The sequence below is a fragment of the Lonchura striata genome, chromosome 2 (assembly GCF_050655825.1).
Source record: "Lonchura striata isolate lonStrDom1 chromosome 2, ASM5065582v1, whole genome shotgun sequence".
In the NCBI taxonomy this organism is placed as follows: domain Eukaryota; kingdom Metazoa; phylum Chordata; class Aves; order Passeriformes; family Estrildidae; genus Lonchura; species Lonchura striata.
In genome coordinates this window covers 98,179,073-98,196,763 of record NC_140704.1, presented here as the reverse complement: position 1 = coordinate 98,196,763, position 17,691 = coordinate 98,179,073, and the positions used below count along the sequence as shown (strand labels likewise).

The 17,691-nt window shown below is 35.7% G+C and overlaps 1 protein-coding gene across 5 annotated transcripts in view; it reads left to right on the top strand.

The window, feature by feature from the left end:
• The window catches only part of ZNF236 (zinc finger protein 236), a 76,314-nt gene that overhangs the window by 10,977 nt on the left and 47,646 nt on the right, over positions 1 to 17,691 (top strand). For 4 of the 5 annotated variants that reach the window (XM_077784623.2, XM_077784620.2, XM_077784610.2 and 1 more), the window contains exons 3-8: positions 1,331 to 1,495; positions 5,522 to 5,700; positions 7,210 to 7,334; positions 10,487 to 10,659; positions 13,315 to 13,461; positions 15,267 to 15,338. In XM_077784623.2, coding sequence (XP_077640749.1) covers positions 1,331 to 1,495; positions 5,522 to 5,700; positions 7,210 to 7,334; positions 10,487 to 10,659; positions 13,315 to 13,461; positions 15,267 to 15,338 — 861 coding nt within the window. Of the gene's footprint in view, positions 1 to 755; positions 948 to 1,330; positions 1,496 to 5,521; positions 5,701 to 7,209; positions 7,335 to 10,486; positions 10,660 to 13,314; positions 13,462 to 15,266; positions 15,339 to 17,691 lie in introns of all 5 variants that reach the window. The other variant, XM_085571845.1, reaches the window with a different exon arrangement.

The window sequence follows — 17,691 nt, the reverse complement described above, 5'->3', positions numbered from 1 at the left end:
CAGAGTTTTGTGACATATCACTTTCATGTTTTTTCTTGTTTCCTTTGAGATAGGATCTTCCTTTGATGTCCTTTAATTAGATTGTTGTTTCCAGATCAGTAATTTTTAATTTTAGCCATTTTCTTTGATTTATAAAATACCCAGGTGGATGACAAAATGTATGAGTTTTTTCTCAGTAGAGTTTACAAAGTGATTCTACGCATTAGCAATAAAAAGAAAATAATGCTTGTATTTATTAACAGGGCCCTACTAATATACTAATTTAGTATGTATGTATTAGTCGGTGGATTAATGTCATCACTTTAGCTGCTTACAAATCAAATTTGGGAAAGAATGAGAAGAATACCAATATAGATTAAGACTGGACTGGCTCTTTAAATTAAGCTTTTGCTACAAGTTGCATAATATCAACCATTTAATTTATTTCCCTCGTTTTCTAGTTCACAAAGCTAAAACTGCTTCCATGTGATATGAAAATAATTTTACCACTTTTTGAGGTAGCCCTAAATACAGATTAACGTGCCCTAAACGTAGCACTTGGAGATGGTTGACATGTACAAAGAACAACTTACACAAGTTTCAAAGTTGACAAAGTTTAACCCATACTGTTGTACACTTACGTAAGAGCCTTTGATCCAAAAGTGAAAGTGCTCTCAAAGAATGAAAACTGGTTTTGTAGATACCAAGTGAAGAGTAGTCAGGCCTAGTATAAACTAAGTGTTTTGCTGTTTTGATTATTAGTTTTACTTCAGCAGATTTCATGGGACCTCAGGATATGCTGAGTTGAAAGGACCCACAAGGATCATCAAGACCAACCCCTGGCCCTGTGCAGGACACCCCAAGAGTCACACCATGTGCCTGAGAGTATTGTCCTGCTTGAACTCTTGTCAGGCCTGGTGCTGTGACCACTTCCCTGGGGAGCCTGTTCCAGTGCCCAACCATTCTGGGTGAATCATGATCACAGTTAAAATAGGAAAACGTATTTCTGTCTCTGCTCATTCCTCTCTCCTATGAAACTTCAGTCTTTCCAGACAGTCTGAGTTTTGAGTCTCTGGTTTCCTTAGTTCCACTGCTTTCTTTCCCTTTGTGCTCTTGTAATGCTGTATTTGTATTTTCTGCAGTGAGATGCAAAGAAGATAAAATAATTAATATTGGTATTATTAAGCATCATTATCATATGTAGGTACTTGAATTGGTCTTTTTTTGATTTAACATTTTGATTTGTATGCTTATATGTGTTGCTCAGGGTATATGTAGCTTATGGGAAGACTGAATTTTGTCTTTATTTTTTTATGAATTTTGTCTTTATTTTTGTGATTTTAACAAACAGCCTCACCGGTGTGACCAGTGTCCGATGTCATTTAACGTTGAATTCAACTTGACACTTCACAAATGTACTCACAATGGTGAAGATCCTACGTGTCCTGTGTGCAACAAGAAGTTCTCCAGAGTAGCCAGTCTCAAAGCACATATAATGCTACATGAGAAAGAGGAGGTAATTCATTAAACTTTCTAACTTAATTTTGAAAAGACATGTCATGTCATAGTGGTTGTATTTAATCCTTTACCTGTATGCTTTAGATTTTTTGTAAATTTAGATTTTGAATAAATGATTTTGTTCTGAAGAAATATAAAACTTTACTTAGGGAGTCTGTTTTAATATTAGTTACAGAAATTAGTAAGTGTTGCCATAAAGTGTCTTTATGAACAAAAGAAACTTGAGCATATTTGATAGATACCATATCATACTATATATAAAGATTAACTGATTGGTTATTTGCACATACTTTTATTTTGAAGATATTTCTGTGACTTCATCCGCATTGATAAGCCCACACATAAGAAATAATGTGTGATCATGTTTGATGGCAGATGTCATGATGAGGCACTCTTACCATTAGAAACAGAAATAGATTAAGCTGTTCCCTTATCTACAGATCCCACCTCTGTTTTTGTGTGGTTGGTTGTTTTGCTTGAGAGTACTTGTTCCTTCCCCTATCAAAATTTCATTTTTCAGTTTGATAGTGTTGGTTAAATTCTTAGTATTTAATATATAGTGATGTATTTTGCACACTTTATAGTCTTTACTGCATTACAATTGCCAGAGTTGAGTGCACTGCCCAAAATACTAAGTTTTTGATGATGTAATTGCCTCTACCTCCTGTTAAGGCTTTTCTAAAATTGCACTTTGTATTGGATAATTGGTGCTGAATCAGGAATGCACTTTTATTGTCTGACTTCTGATCACAAATGTGACAGTGGTATGTTTCTCCATGCCAGTTACTGACAGCTTAGAGCAGTTTTGATCTGTAAGTTGGGGATAGTAGAGCTGTGTGCACTTCTCCCTCAATCAGATGCAGGGCATGCCATCTGTAGAAATTGTATTCCTTCTTTAATCATTCTAGTTTGTGTTTTGTCATATGCACAGTCAAGTAGGCAGCCAAGTTAAGTGGACTATAGTCCAATTTTGCTGTATGTTAAAGTATCTATAATGTTAAATGGCTTAATTGGTATTATTAAAGAAACTTGATTTATGAATTGCTTGAAACATCAGAATGAGGAAACTAAGTATCAAGAAAGACACCTGAGGGTTCTATTTGGTAGTTATTTCTTCCACTAAGTGATTTTTCATGCACTTCAGCAGTCCTGATTTTGTTGCTTCAGTGCAGATGTCAGAAGAATAGGCTGTGTGCTGCCTTCCAGTATAAAATTCCACCTGTAGCTTGAAAATTAAATTTATAAAAATATGAACATATTTCAATTGCTAATGAATGTGTTTAATATAATACCCAATAGTTTTGTGATAAAACAGACATGAATGTAATAATTAAGTCACATAAAACTGCAGGAATAACTTTCACAGTAATTATGCACAGGACCTGGAAGGAGCTGGAATTTGAACTTGAAACAGAGGGTATTGGTGATGACAGTAGCTGTCATTGAGGGGTTTTCTACAATGTGCAGGTTAACAAGTATCGGTGGAATAGGTTCTCTCTCCTGTCCGCTCTTTGTCCTTTTGCTGTTAGAAGGGTTAAAATTGGAAATCAGAGCAAAGGTGCATATGGGGAGATGTACATTAAGGGACATGCATAGAGGTGAAAAAGATTGCTTCACAAAATGAAATTTGGGGAACTTTACCCTTGTGTTGTGCTGCATCAGGCAGCTTTATCTACAGACAAATGCAGATGGGAAAGAACAGAAGAGCTCCAGTGAGATTTGAGAGAGTGGGTCTGTCTATGAAACTTAGATTTTTGTGATTGATTGCTCCATGTGAGAGGTTCTGGAAGGAATTTTCTGGGCTGTTGATAATGAGCTTGCAAGAGACTATTTTCTCCTTGCATTCTTTGGTGATTTATATGTGCTAAACTGGTGTGAGGGAAAAGCCTTCATATTTGAAATTCCTCACTAATATGGGATAGCTTTCTCTTGAGAAGTCATAAAGAATATATCGTGTTTAAATATGACCCATCTTCTTGATGTTTGTTGATCTTGTCCATTTCCTCAGTGGAAATGCATGACAGTTTTCATTGTTACATTTTGCCCTGGCAAGATAGAAATGGTGAATAAAAAACTGAAACACAATTTATTTATTGCATTAGAACTCCTGCTATATCTTCTTTTTTCATGAACATGAGTGGCTTTTGGGCTTTAGTAACACCTTAATATGTTGAAAAAGTTAAAAGGGATATTTGGTGGATATAAAATGAAAATTCCTTCATTAAAAGATCTTTTAAGAAGATCTTTGTTTTACTTTATGTGATGTTGGCGTTTTGTTTTTTGTTTGTTTTTTTTAGAAGTATTCACTGTATTTGATTTGTACTGTCTAATAATTTGTGAGCAATGATCTTTTGAAAAAGTGCAGATTAAAATCCTTTACAGATGCAGGGAGTCATAGATACAAAACAGGTGAGGATCATGAGTTCCAAAGTGTTCTTCAGCTGTTGCATGTAGTAGGATAGGGAGAGCTAAAACAGGCAGAATCCAATGAGTAGAGCTTTAAAATTTTTTTCTGAGTTTGGGAATTTTGTGTATGATCAGCTTCTTGTGTTTAGTGTTAAATCATGGGTTTAACCATAGTGAGGTTGCAGTGCTCAATTACTTGTTCTGTGCATGGTGGTGATTTCTTTGTTTGCTTGAGGAGCAAGAAAATACATCTGGTATTGACTGTTGCAGAGTCTGTTTGGTGTGATATATAGGTGCGTTTTTTGTAGTGTTTCTGCTTTACTGTGATCTTGCTTTCCTATAGCAAATTTAACAGTACTGAATAGAATAATGAAGACTTTGTCTCAAACAACTTCATCTTAGGCTGTTCTTTTGTTTGTAGAAGTTGCTTAGTAGAATATGTGTATTTGCAACTTAACATGATACATATGCATGTCTGAAAAATGCTGAGAAGCAATTCAAAATCCCTCTGTTTTGAGGTTCATGAGCTTGGCATAGTAATTGTAGGTTTCCCTTCATAAAATTTCCCCCCACTTTTAGAAATCTAAAATCATAAACTAAATTTGTTGTGTAAGAACAGTAGATGTTCATAAGAAGTATTCAGATTTGAATGTATGTCCTAGGAAAAAAAAAAAAGTATTAGTTATTTATTGTTTACTCTGTAACTTGAATGCAGTAAGAATGTCATCTAGGTTAGATTAAACAGACAATTTTTGAGTTGGTAATCAATTTCATTAAAGGACTTCAGCTTTTTAAGCTTTTGTCTGGAAACTTGATTCTGCAGAGTTTTTTTTTCAGACTTAAAGAACAAATTTATTGTCAAAACAGTCCAGAAATAACATTGCGTACCTGTGTTCCTCTTGATTAAAAAATTCTTGTCAATATCCTGCTTGAAATGAACATAGTTGTTTTCTTTTGCTTGTTTTTACTTTTCTTGTTGATCATTATGAGAGAGGAAAGCTGGGGGGGGGAGATAAGAAACATTTCAACTTGCAGTCATAATCACAATTATTGATAACTGAGCTGATAAAAAACCTGTCTGAAATTCATGGCTTGAAGAGGTATCTGTTAGAAACATTGTGTCCCTCTTTATTTCTGTCATCTTCACTGTCAAGAAAGCTTAAGAAAAGTCAGTGGTAACTGTGGTGGGAATGCTGTTTAAAAGTGACATTCAATATAATTTTGGCCTGTCAAAGTGTGAAATCCCTGAATCCTCAGTTATAAGCATTTTGGTTAGAAAGTAATTATTTGTTACAGATGTTTCTGTAGACCATGGTGAGCCTCTGTGTGTCTTGAACCAGCCCACCAAGGAAATAAGGAGTGGTGAGGATGGTACTGAACTACCTGTTTCTGCTGCCATACGAAGTTTCTTAGAACTCAGTTCTAGTGGAGTTTCTTAAAATATAAATATTAATATAATCTTGCAGTGATTATTGTACATGATTTATACCACAGGGCTCATAAAGTCTTCTTGCTGCTTGCTTCCAGCTGCCAATGTCCATGGAAGGGTAAGTTAATCTACTTGAACAAAGCTTGTGCACTGCTGGTTTGAAAAATCAGTCTCTATTATCTCTTTCAGAATCTTATCTGTTCGGAGTGTGGAGATGAATTCACTTTACAGAGTCAGCTGTCCATACACATGGAAGAACATCGTCAAGAACTGGCAGGCAGTAGGACTCACAGCTGCAAGTCTTGCAAAAAAGAATTTGAAACTTCCTCACAGCTAAAGGAGCATATGAAAACTCACTATAAAATAAGGTGACAATCATGGGATTATAACAAAATGAGCAGATGTTACTTTTATGGTGATAGCTGGGAAAAGCAGGAGTAATATTTCCAGTCAGCAAAGTACCATGATTTATGCAGATCATTTCTTTTCTTTGGTATGCTGTTCTAAAATGACACTTTCTTTATAAAACATTTCTTAAGTGGGTGGTTATTTTTGGAGGCCTTTTTTAGCCCTGTTTTTGTATTTAGGCACACATACTAAGCATAGTTCATCTGCCAGCTATTTGTAAACATGTGTTAAGTTTCTCTGATGCAAAGTGATTTTTCAAGTGTGTTTATGATTTTAAACACTAATAGCAGTATATTGAAGCAAACATATATTAATTTTACATAGTATTTATTATAATGACAAAACTTTTAATGCTTTCATTCTGCAAAGATGCTACATGTTCTTTGCAGTTTGATCATCTTTCCCCATTACAGCCTCCCATAAGTTTCTTGTAAATCTGAAAAAGCACAAAATGAAGGGGGAGAAAAAGAGGCCTGGTAAATGCTGTTCTTATTTTTGGTGAATATTTGTTCTGTCTTTTCTTTCAGCTGTCTAGTTTAACTTTACTTTTAGGAAGGTGAAAAATACTTAAGGTTGGAATGAAGAAAAACTTCTCTTGGTTTACTTTATATATTAAAAAAGCCTAAAATCTTGACAGCTGGTCTCTCGTTTAATTTTCACTGTTTCTATAGAAAACAGATGAGGAAAAATACATATTCAAAACCAAAATTCTGTCTATTCCCAGTTCTTCTTATTAGAAGTTGATTCATATTCTAAGATCTTAATAGTTGTATTGCAGAAGGTTTAAACAAGTGTTCTAAATTTCAATCTGGAAACAGAAATGTAAAGGTTTAAAGTATCAAGGTAGGTTTGTATTGAGTTATTAAATATATTACCTACTAAAACCATTGTTCTTGTGTCCAACTGTTTAGAGGTATTAGGATGAGTAAACTAGTTAGTTTGATTTCTAGTGAAATGAATTTTGGGAATTTATATTTTCTGTTTCTGTGGTTCTTTGGAGAGTCTGATTGCCAATGGTGAATATTCGGGTTGTTAAATTCTTAACTTGCTCTTACTAGACTTCAGCAAGTGCATTTGTACTCCAGTGTATGAGATTTGCCTATTCTACTTCAGAATGAAGGACTTGGCTATGTTCAGGCAAAAGAGAGTTGCACAAAGTTTAAGGTTCCCACCAAAATGTTTGTGAGGTCACTGTAGGCAGAATTTCCCCTGAAAATGTCTGAAGAGAGTCTCTAAGATATATCAGATCTTTACTGCAGAAATAACCAAAAGTCTTGGTGCATGGAGGTACTGAGAAAAGAGCTGTTGGTGATGTTCTTTCAGCGTCATTACAGAGTTTCACTGTTGCACCTGATACTATGTTGCCATCAAGTTAACACTATGTTAAAATGATGGGGTAAAAGAAGCTTCTTCAATTCATATTAAAATTATTTCTTTTCTTTCTTTCTTTCTTTTTTTTTCAATCACAGGGTATCAAATACCAGATCTTACAACAGAAACATTGATAGAAGTGGGTTTACCTATTCCTGTCCTCACTGTGGGAAGACGTTCCAGAAACCGAGTCAATTAACACGACATGTTAGAATACACACGGGTAAGGCTGTGGAAGTACTTACTTTAATTTGTTTTCATTGTACAAAAATCAGTTAGCCTCCGAAATGCTGTGTATTTTTTCTCCCTGTTGGGACCTGAAATATTATTAATGCATTTTGCTTATTAGCTACAGTTACCTATATGTTTAAAATAAACTTAATGTAATTAATTTGCTTAGAAAATTTTATGCTTTTAAAATTTCCAGATTTACATGATTAGAAGCAGTTAAAAAATGAGAAAAAAATGTATACATTTCATTTGGTACCAAGTATCAGTTTTGGTACTTAGAGTTTCAATAGGCCCAAAAATCAGAATCCCTTGATAAGGGCCAATCATCTGCTTTCAATTAGATCTTATGTACTCTAGAGAGCAGGTTCTAAAATCTACAGTTACAAAAAGAGCACAAGTACATGAGAATTAATTATATTAATAAAGTAGTAGTCTTGCATTTTTTAAAATGGATTTCTTTAAACTTAAGGAGTGATCTTCTGAGGTGATAAGCCTAGTAATAATTGAAGAAGTGCAAGTGATTGTTCAAATTTGCAGAATGAATAGGAAATTTTTTTTGCTACATTTCTGTCATAAATATTTGCATGTTTAAACTGTAATTGAAATGATTGAAAAATGCCAAGCATAAAATAATATAAAGTTCCAAAGTGTACAAATTACTGTAATAGTTCTTATACTTTAGCCAGGTATACATTATTATAGCAGGAGTTTAGCTTTAAACAAAGTCTTCATCGAATATATTCTGGTGATGTTCAATATGTATTTTTCATACATACTGAATAAATTGCCATTTGTCTATTTTTTAGCTAATTCAGGTTTTCATTTGTGTAAGTGTGTAATTCTGTTTGTAATATCAGTCAGTGTAATATCACTGTTCAGACAGTGATGTGATGAGTTGCCATTTACAAGAATGGCCTTTTTTACAAAGAAATAGAAAGATCATTGTGTGACACTTTCTTAAGAATCTTTTGAAGTTTTACAGATCTAGTTATAGAAAAGTAACACAAGAGGTCACCCTTGTACCTGCTTTAAAACAATTCCTTGAAAGTAATATCAAAAAACAGTCAGTGAAAATTAACTTCAGTATTTTAGATTCTTGACTCTATTTAATTAATTAGCTTTGTCTAGTCAGAATAAAGAAACAAGATTATAGTTGGCTATGGATGCCTTTTTAAAGCTTCAAAAAGTTCATGGGCTTTTTTTTTTTTTTTTAAGACTGAAAGACATTTGTCTGTTGGGAAACCAGAAACAGAAAGTGCAGTCCCAATCTGCACATGATGGGAGGTCATTTTAACTTCCAATTAGCTTGCAAATACTCATTTAATTTCTGGCGTATGTTAGTACTCTAAATCTGCAGACAGTCTAGCTGCCATTCGGCTGCTTGAGGTACTGTAGATATGTAGAAAAGAGCAACTCTGTTTTAAAGGATTTAGAATGCCCAAGTCTTTTGTTGTTAAAATAGCAGATCTATTGGTAGGCATTACGTTAGTCTCTTAATTGCAGTACTTTTTTTGTTCTAGCTAGACATTTCAAGCACTTACACCCTTCTGGGAAAAAAAATGAAGTTTCAGGGGCTGCAATTCCCACATTAATAATTGAGTAAGGAACCCCTCATCCGCCCTCTCAAATCTGTATTTTATTAAGTTACACTTGAGAAATACAGAAATTTCACATTTCCACAACAGAGCTAAGATTTCGTTTTTGTAATGAGATTTACTTAAATAGGCAAACTTTACCTGAAGCAATATTCCATGTCTCCACCAGCAACTCTTACTGGAAGCTAAGCTTTTTGCCTATGAAAGCCTAATAAGAATTTTGTATTTCCAGATGAGAATCAGTGTTCTTAACTGTATATTTTTTTTAAAGAGATTAAAATTAAAACCTGCAATCCTTAAAGAATATTCAGAGCCTCTAAGCAGCAGAACAGACAATATACATTCCTTCAGTTAGTTATATGCTTGAAATCAATTGAGAAAAAAAAGCTGCTTTTGTTTCTGACAATGTGAATTCAATTAAGAATTAATAAGTTTACAAGTAGATGTAATTACAGCTATAAAATTAGGAAACATATAAAAATATTTATTAGAACTGATTATTTATTTATTAGAACTGATATATTAGAACATGATAGTACTTACTGGTGTGGCAGAGATAACATACTGGTTGCTTATACTGGTCTTGGCATGGAAAAGTGCAAAGGAAAGGTGTTAAATATTTTCAAGGTCCTAGAGTTACCACAGGTGAAGTGTTTCACTAAGCTCACATTGGAGATTTCCAGTAGTTGAGTAGGACACATGGTTTTAAGAAACTGAAATTTATTCTTAGTAAGTTTATGTAGTTTTGTAATCTGTTTATGCAGTCCTCTTATGTTCTGTAACTGTGGGGTGCTTCATGCTTATCTGGTAACATAGAAAAGGTGTAATTATGCACAGCACAAAACTGTGAAATTGTGACAGAGCATTTCTGTAAAAATGTTGGCTAGGTTTTCTTTAAATATGCAATATGATCAGTTTTTAAAAGTATTTTCTGAGCAGAACTGTCCAAAACAATACTTCATTGCATATTTTCAGTATGTGGTTGCAAAGAGTGAATGGTTCTTAATATTTATTGGGGAGTGGGAACCCTGTACCATCTTTTGCAGAGTTGCTGTAAGACTTTCTGATTTTAAATTAGATAAAAGGTTTAATTTTTGACTGTCCATTTACCCTCTTGGCCTGCTTCTTTCTGTGAAGATATATGCATTTTATAGGATTTGGTATAAAACATATGTGGGTTTCTTTTTTCTTTTTCACTTTTTTTTTTTTTTTGCTCCAATGATTTTGCATAGCAGCTTCTGAGATCTTTCAAACCACAAGTTGAGGGAAGGTGTTTTAAATAATTGCTTCATTTAGATTTCCTTTATTTTACCCATTTCAACTGATAATCATCAGCTAAGTCACAAAACCTTTTTAACAAGGCTACGTTTTCATCAGAGTAGGTGTGGAGGTTGGTGAACAAGATAAATAATTTTGTTGTCAAAACCTCCTGGTAATGTATATAATAACATGTGTATTTTATTTTAATGGATACAAGTTTTCATTTAGATACAGAAAACATTTACTTAAATCTCCTCACCCTTCCTCTCGCTGCCGCTGTTCCCTGCAGGTGAAAGGCCTTTCAAGTGCAGCGAGTGTGGGAAGGCCTTTAACCAGAAGGGGGCTCTGCAGACCCACATGATCAAGCACACGGGGGAGAAGCCCCATGCCTGTGCCTTTTGTCCCGCCGCCTTCTCCCAGAAAGGCAACCTGCAGTCACACATACAGCGAGTTCACTCTGAGGTAAACGCCGTTATTCATCGAGTCCTGGGTGCTAACATGCATCTTAACTCAGTTTTGCTATTCCTGTGTGCTCCAACCAGTGTCCATTTACTGCTCTTGTGTAGACTGCTGTTCTTACCTAATAGCTTTCCTTAGCTTGGTCTGAATAAATGTATACTTAGGAGAAGTAGCAAAATCTTCATTTGCCAGTGTCTTTTCAGTACATGGGTAGATCAATAAATAGTGGGGTTAGATGCACAAAAATGTATCTATATCAGTCTCGGGAGAACAAGGGCTGGAATCAGATGAAAGCAAACCAAAAGCAGCCCAGCAGAAAATGGTGAAAAATTTCAAGGCCAAACAGCACCTCTAATGTATTGTAGAAACACCTCTACTTCTATTGTAGAACATATTTGCCATTTGTCTTGAAGTATGTCTTGCAGCCTTTTACAGAGGTTTTTTTTTTTTGTTACAAGTAGAAGAAAATTCCAGAATAAGTTTTAAAAAAATTATTCAGACCTCTTTATGTCTGTTTTTTTTCTATTTTTGACAGTTTTTAAGACTCAAAAGATGCTGCTGTGATAAAGCAATATAATATTCTTAGCAATGTGAGCTATGCAACTACCTTGTTCAGTAATTTCCTTGCAGACTTTAGTGAGTTGTAGTTGGAAATACCTATAGAAAGAGACCTAGTTTTGGTTTGAAATTATGAGGTGATAGAGGTAGCACCTTCGGCTTCTTTTATTTCCTATGCGCACAATATCATCTTTGTTCTCATTCTTCCCCTGACTGAAATCTGCAGTCTCATTTTCCATTTTTGTGTTACAATGGTAGACACTAGTAAGGAACCTTTTAGCATGTTATTTTCTTACTCTTAGTATATGCCTTAATATATGGATGTCTTAATAGTTTGTGATACACTTAATTATGTTAAGTCATATAACTTGGAGTTCTGTGTTCAGTTTGGGACACTCAGTTCAGGAAGGACTTTGAGCTCCTTGGAGTGTGTCCAGAGAAGGGCAAGAGAGCTGGTGAAAGGTCTGGAGCACAAGTTCTGTGAGGAGTGGCTGAGGGAGCTGGGGATGTTTAGCCTGGTGAAGAGGAGGCTTGGGGGCAACCATGTCACTCTCTACAGCTCCCTGGAGGGAGGCTGTGGCCAGGTGGGGGTCGGCCTCTTCTCCCAAGCAGTCAGCGACAGGACAAGAGGACACAATCTTTAGCTGCTCCAGGGGAGGTTTAGGTTGGAAATCAGGAGGAATTGCTTCATGAACAGGTGATTAGACATTAGAATGGGCTGCCCAGGAAGTGGTGGAGTCACCATCCACATATTTAAGATTGAACTTGGCACTCAGTGCCATGGTCTAGTTGACAAGGTAGTGTTTGGTCATAGGTTGGACTTGAGAACCTCAGAGGTGTTTTCCAACCTAATTGATTCTGTGATTCTCTGGTGTGACTAGTCATCCTCAAGGTTAACAGCTCTCTATATCTAACAGCTTATAATACATAGAAAAATGAGCCAACACTTATTTCATAATTTAAATTGACTTTTTTCAATATTACTTAGGGGTGAAGTAAAAAATACTTTACTTTTTTCTCTGTTACTCTTTTTCTGTAAGAAATAAACAAGCTATGGGATAAGATATTTTAAATAAATGCTGCCTCTCAATCACACCCGAAGCTGTGTTTTCTAGTTCTGAGCCTGCATTTGAGTTACTGCTTTCGTTAATTTATTGATTTATTTTATTTTTTCTTTCTTGCTGTTGCTGTGTTTTCTTCAAGCCTGAGTGGAACTCTTTGAATTCTTTGTTTTATTCTGAGACAATTACAAAATAACATTGCAGCTGATAATGAAATACAGGATAATTCTCACTTCCTAAAGCACTGTTTAGTTGTAGCATATTTTATTACTTAATACCTCTTTTTGAAAGTCTTGTTGGTAGTTTAATAATATATCAGTAACATATTGCAATATATATTGCTGTATCAATGTCAATAATATATTGCAAGTACTGCAGTGTGTTTTCTTTTGAATACCTTCACATTGCAAGTACCACACTGGATGTTATTGATGCATGATGGACTGAGGAGGGAAGGTGAGGATGGTTGGAATCTGCAAATTTAATCTGCTTTATTTACCTTAACCCATTGGTCTGAAAGTCTCAAACAAGTGGCTGCTGATTGCTTTCTAGTTCTGTGTGTTCAAATTCAGTTCAAACTAGACATTAAACTTCCAGGCCCTTCATGGTGTTGGTTTTGTCTGCATTTTTTCATCTCATACTTCCAAACTTCTGTTTGTATTATGTATGGTGCTTCATCTTCAATCACATCTTAATTGTAAAGTTGCATTTCAGTTTTGCTTTTAAGCGTGAAATGGTAGGAGATGGTAAGGAGAGAAAAGTCTGAGGCCTCATTTGCCGCGAGACATTTGTTTTCTGTCTGCTGCTTCACAGTGTTGTCAAGTGGTAATAAGCAATTGTAGTCGTGTACATAGATTATGGTCCATTATATCCAAGAGGTACTAGCCTGATTCCATAACTGCATATTGGTAACTTGAAAAAATAAACCATTTTAGCTCTCATAATCCCATAGTATACTTGTTATATAGAAAAATAATGAAAAACATAATATTTGGTAGGTGTAGGGAAAAATTTACTTTTTTTCCTTTTTTTTTATAAGGTGAAGAATGGCCCTACATACAACTGTACAGAATGTAGCTGTGTCTTCAAAAGCTTGGGTAGTTTAAATACACATATCAGCAAGATGCACATGGGTGGTCCACAGAATTCTGCAAGTGCTTCAACAGATGTGTCTCATGTTACAGCGGTAAGGTTTGCTTGATAGATAGTGAAAATGCCTTTGAGACTTTAATTAGGTCTATCTCTTAATTCCAGTAATTCTTCAGGTTAGAACTTCTAGACTTGTAGCTATCTTCTGTCTTTTTCAAGTGTGATTTTTGTATTAATTTGCAGGATTAAATATTGGGAAAATGTAAATTGGCCAACTATATGCAAAAAAGTATTTACGATTTGATGCCTTGGTTGAAAATGTAGCAGTTTTAATTTTAATTTTGCAACTAAGTAAAATACAAGTCTTGTTCTTACAGATTATGTTAAAATTATGGAGAAGTTTTAGAACTATTGAAATAATGTATTGGTTTCAACTTATTTTCAGAAAATGTTTGTATAATTCTAGTCTATATAAGCACATAGTGGATTCTTCTATGTATATCTGATAACTTTTTTTAAATGTTAGCTTCTTATTAGGCAGATTATAAAGGAAAAAACAGCTTTATTAGAAGCAGTGAATTTTTTTTTTCTTTACAAAGATACAAAAAAGAGCTAAAATTCAGAAAATGTTTCTGGTTTCATAAGACTACAGTATTTTTTCACCCAGTGCATATTTAATTTATCATAGTTCTCTTCTTATTTTCTTTATTAGAACAATCTTTTTTTTTAAGCCTAAAGGGGACCTTTAGTCCCCTCTGTTTTGCTTCATCTCCAACTCATGCTTTAATATTCAATGGGTGATGGGTAATACCAGGCTTTGAAAGAGGAAGGTTAAAATTTGAAGTCTGAACTTCATTTTGCAGCTGTGTCTTCTTGACATAACCTGTCTAGTAACGGTGTTTGGAAAAGCTTTTTTTTTACATTTTGTGCAGTTTTATAGGGCAGATGCTATTTGTTTCTCCATGATAATTCATAAAAAGAAAGAATAATGAATTTTATTTGTTTGCAAGTGCATATATTCTCTATGTCTTTTTTTACATTTCTACATTCTCAGGCCTGATCTTAAAAGAAAGCAGGATGGAAAAGAATTCCACCAGCTCTGGTTTTTTGGTGGTTTTTTTTTTTTTTTTTTTTTTTTTCTTCTTTTTGGTTTGCTTAAATATTTTGGATTTGGTTAGCATACTGATATTACAGCAGTGTGGTATTATCTCTGCTTGCATGAATAGTTCGCTGCTTGCATGCAAGAGGGACCTAGCAAAAAATGCCATACAATAGTATAAGCAAAGAGAAGGGAGAAAGAGATTCTTTCTAAAAGGAAATGTCAAGAAGCTTAGCAGGGAGGGGCAGAGATAAAAAATGGCATGTCAGTTGCATATTAGAGGGAATTATGCTTTTTATTTGTAATTTCATATCTGAATCTGCATTTATTTAATTATTCCTAATTTTTGGTATTGCTTTAGAAACTTGGTACATTATTAGATTAGCACTAGCATTCTTAGATTAGAACTTTTCTTCATTCTGCTGAAAACTTGCAGAGCTGCTTTAACAACAAATCTCCAGTATAATAATTCTATTCTGAAGTTTGCCATCAGTCTCTGTCATCTCTTGGTACATATCTGGGGATAAGCAAGGATTATGTCCTTATTAAGTACCCATTCCTAAAGCTGAAGTTTCCTGAAGTGTTGTGCTACCAAAGAATGTACTCTTGTGTTGCACATGAGAATATTTACTAAATTATACTGACTGTAAGGCTGTCATTTGTATTGATATTTATAGCTAAGATGATTTTTGTACTTCTGTTTCTCTCCATAGTCTGATTTTTCTATGCTACTTTTCTGTGTTGTATCAGCTATGTTTTTCTTCTTTTTGATTAAGATTTAAAGTATTTTGATTTCTTTGTAGGACTCTGTCACCCAGCCTTTAACGACATCCCCTACTAATCTTTTGCAACCTGTTGATAACAAATGGAAGAATGTAAGTGTGAAGTTTTGGTCATATTTTTGTGTCAAGACTATAAATAGGAGAAACTTTACATAATTTTGTATAAATTTTCATTTAGCGGGTGAAAAAGGGTATGCTGTGATACTTTGTGATGTTAGATCAGCTAATATGTGAAGAGAAGCTCCTTGGTGAATGCAGCTGGTTATTTAGAGGTGGAACACATCTTGAATGGATTATGTTGCCTCATTTGTTTATACACTCATGGTTTTGCGTGTAAGTCTCTTCAACAGCTCTCCAAAATGGAGGTAAATACTTTTCTGTATAAAAAGACCAGAGAGTAAGGATTCTTAAAAATCCTGCATTGCCCTACCCCTCTACCTTTATTTTGCAGAGATTACCTTGGCTTTGTTGGAGAGGGAAGGAGCTGTATTCATATGGGTTGAGTTGATTGGAATTTTTTGGTAGCAGAGGAATCGTGGGGCTCAGAAAGAGCTGTGGAGCTGGGGAAGGATGATGCAGGGCTGACTTTCTGGAACTCCATAGCAAACAGTTGTGGTGTACAGGAAGGTCTGTATATGCCAGTCCCCCTGAGAGTTCTGCTAGGTTTTGTTGCAGCTATACAGCCTCTTGTTTATCAGCTATAGATTGCAGTATGGTATCTTAGGGACAAACCATCTGACTTAGTCTCCCCTTCCCAGCTTCATTTGGGAATTGATTATTTTCTCTTGGACTCAAATTCACCTAACCAAGAACTGGGAAATATGGCAGTATTGCTTTAAAGTCACCATAAACAGCTCATCCACTGTAGGCAGGGCAGAAGAAGTGGAGGGGTGGCACTGATGCATGTAATAGAAGGGTTAGAATGTTTGGAACTCAAAATTGGCAATGGAATAGTTGAGTGCCTGGATAAGAATCAAGGGGAAAACAAATAATGCAGCTATCATTGTGGGAGTCTGCTGTAGACCTTCCAGGCAGGACGGTGACATTGAGGAATTATTATTTGAGGAACAAAGGGACACCTCCAAGTCAACTGCCCTTGTTTTTATGGGAAGCTTCAATTTGCCAGAAATTACCTGGGAGAATCACACAGCTCATACAACCTGGGCCAGAAGATTGCTAAAAACCCAGATGACAACTTTATGGAATAGGTCCTAAGGGAGCAGACTCAGAAAGATGCACTCCTTGACCTGCTGCTTGTCAGCAGAGAGGATCTGATAGGCAAAATGGAGATTGGCAACCATCTTGGCCACAGTGACCATGAAGCAATAGAGTTTAAAATAGAGTTTTGTTGACAGGAGGAAAAAGTGCCAGCAAAACCTCAGCTCTGGATGTGAGGAGAGCAGACTTTAGGTTGCTCAGGGAACTAGTAAATAAAGACCCCTGGGAAAATGTTTTTGCAGGTGCTGGGGAATATCACTGCTGGTCACTTTTTAAATATGAGGGCACAGGAGCAGGCAATTCACAAATATTGCAAGTCAAGAAGCAGGCAAGGCAGAAGGCCATGTTGGCTGAACAGAGATCTTCTTTTTGGAAATAAGAAAACAAAGGTGTATGCCCTGTTGTAGCAAAGTCGAGTGACACAGCAAGAGTACAAAGGTACTGCTTGTTGCTGTGGGAAGAAAATCCATGTGGCCAAGGCTCAGCTGCAGTTGAAACTGGCCAGAACTGTGGGGGACAAGAATAAGAGTTTTTTTCAAATGTATTAATGGCAATAGGCAGTGTAAAAATAATATTGGCCCATTACAGGATGAGGATGGTCACCTCACAAATAGAGATTGGGATGTGGTCTGTTCAGCCTGGAGAAGACTTAGACCTCATTGCAGTTTCAACTTCTTAAAAAGGGGAAGGAAAGGGACAGACCAGATCAGACCATCTCTTCTCTGTGGTGACCAGGGACAGGACTTGAGGGAATGCCCTGAAGCTTTGGCAGGGGAGATTTAGCTTAGATATTAGGAAAAGATTCTTCACCCAGAGCGTGGTTGTGCACTGAATGAGCTCCCCAGGGAGTAATCACAGCACCAAGAGTTCAAGAAGCATTTGGACAATAGTCTCAGACATGTGGTGTGACTCTTGGAGTGTCTTGCGCAGGGCCAGGAGTTGGTCTCAGTGATCCTGATGGGTCCCTTACAGAATATTCTGTGATAAAGTGAAGAGTGCCAGGTTGTTCCTTTAGAGAGATATGAGTTGGGAGCAATGGATCAAATGACTTTTCCTCCCAGAATTGTGTGAAACTGCCTGGCAGCTTTCCAGCCACTCTGTCCCCAGCCTGTAGCATTGCCTGTGGTTTTTTTGATCTAAGTGCAGGACCCAGCACTTGGCCTTGTTGAACATCATACAATTGAACTATTGACCAAGTCTGTCCAGATACGTATTTCATTCTGGCAAT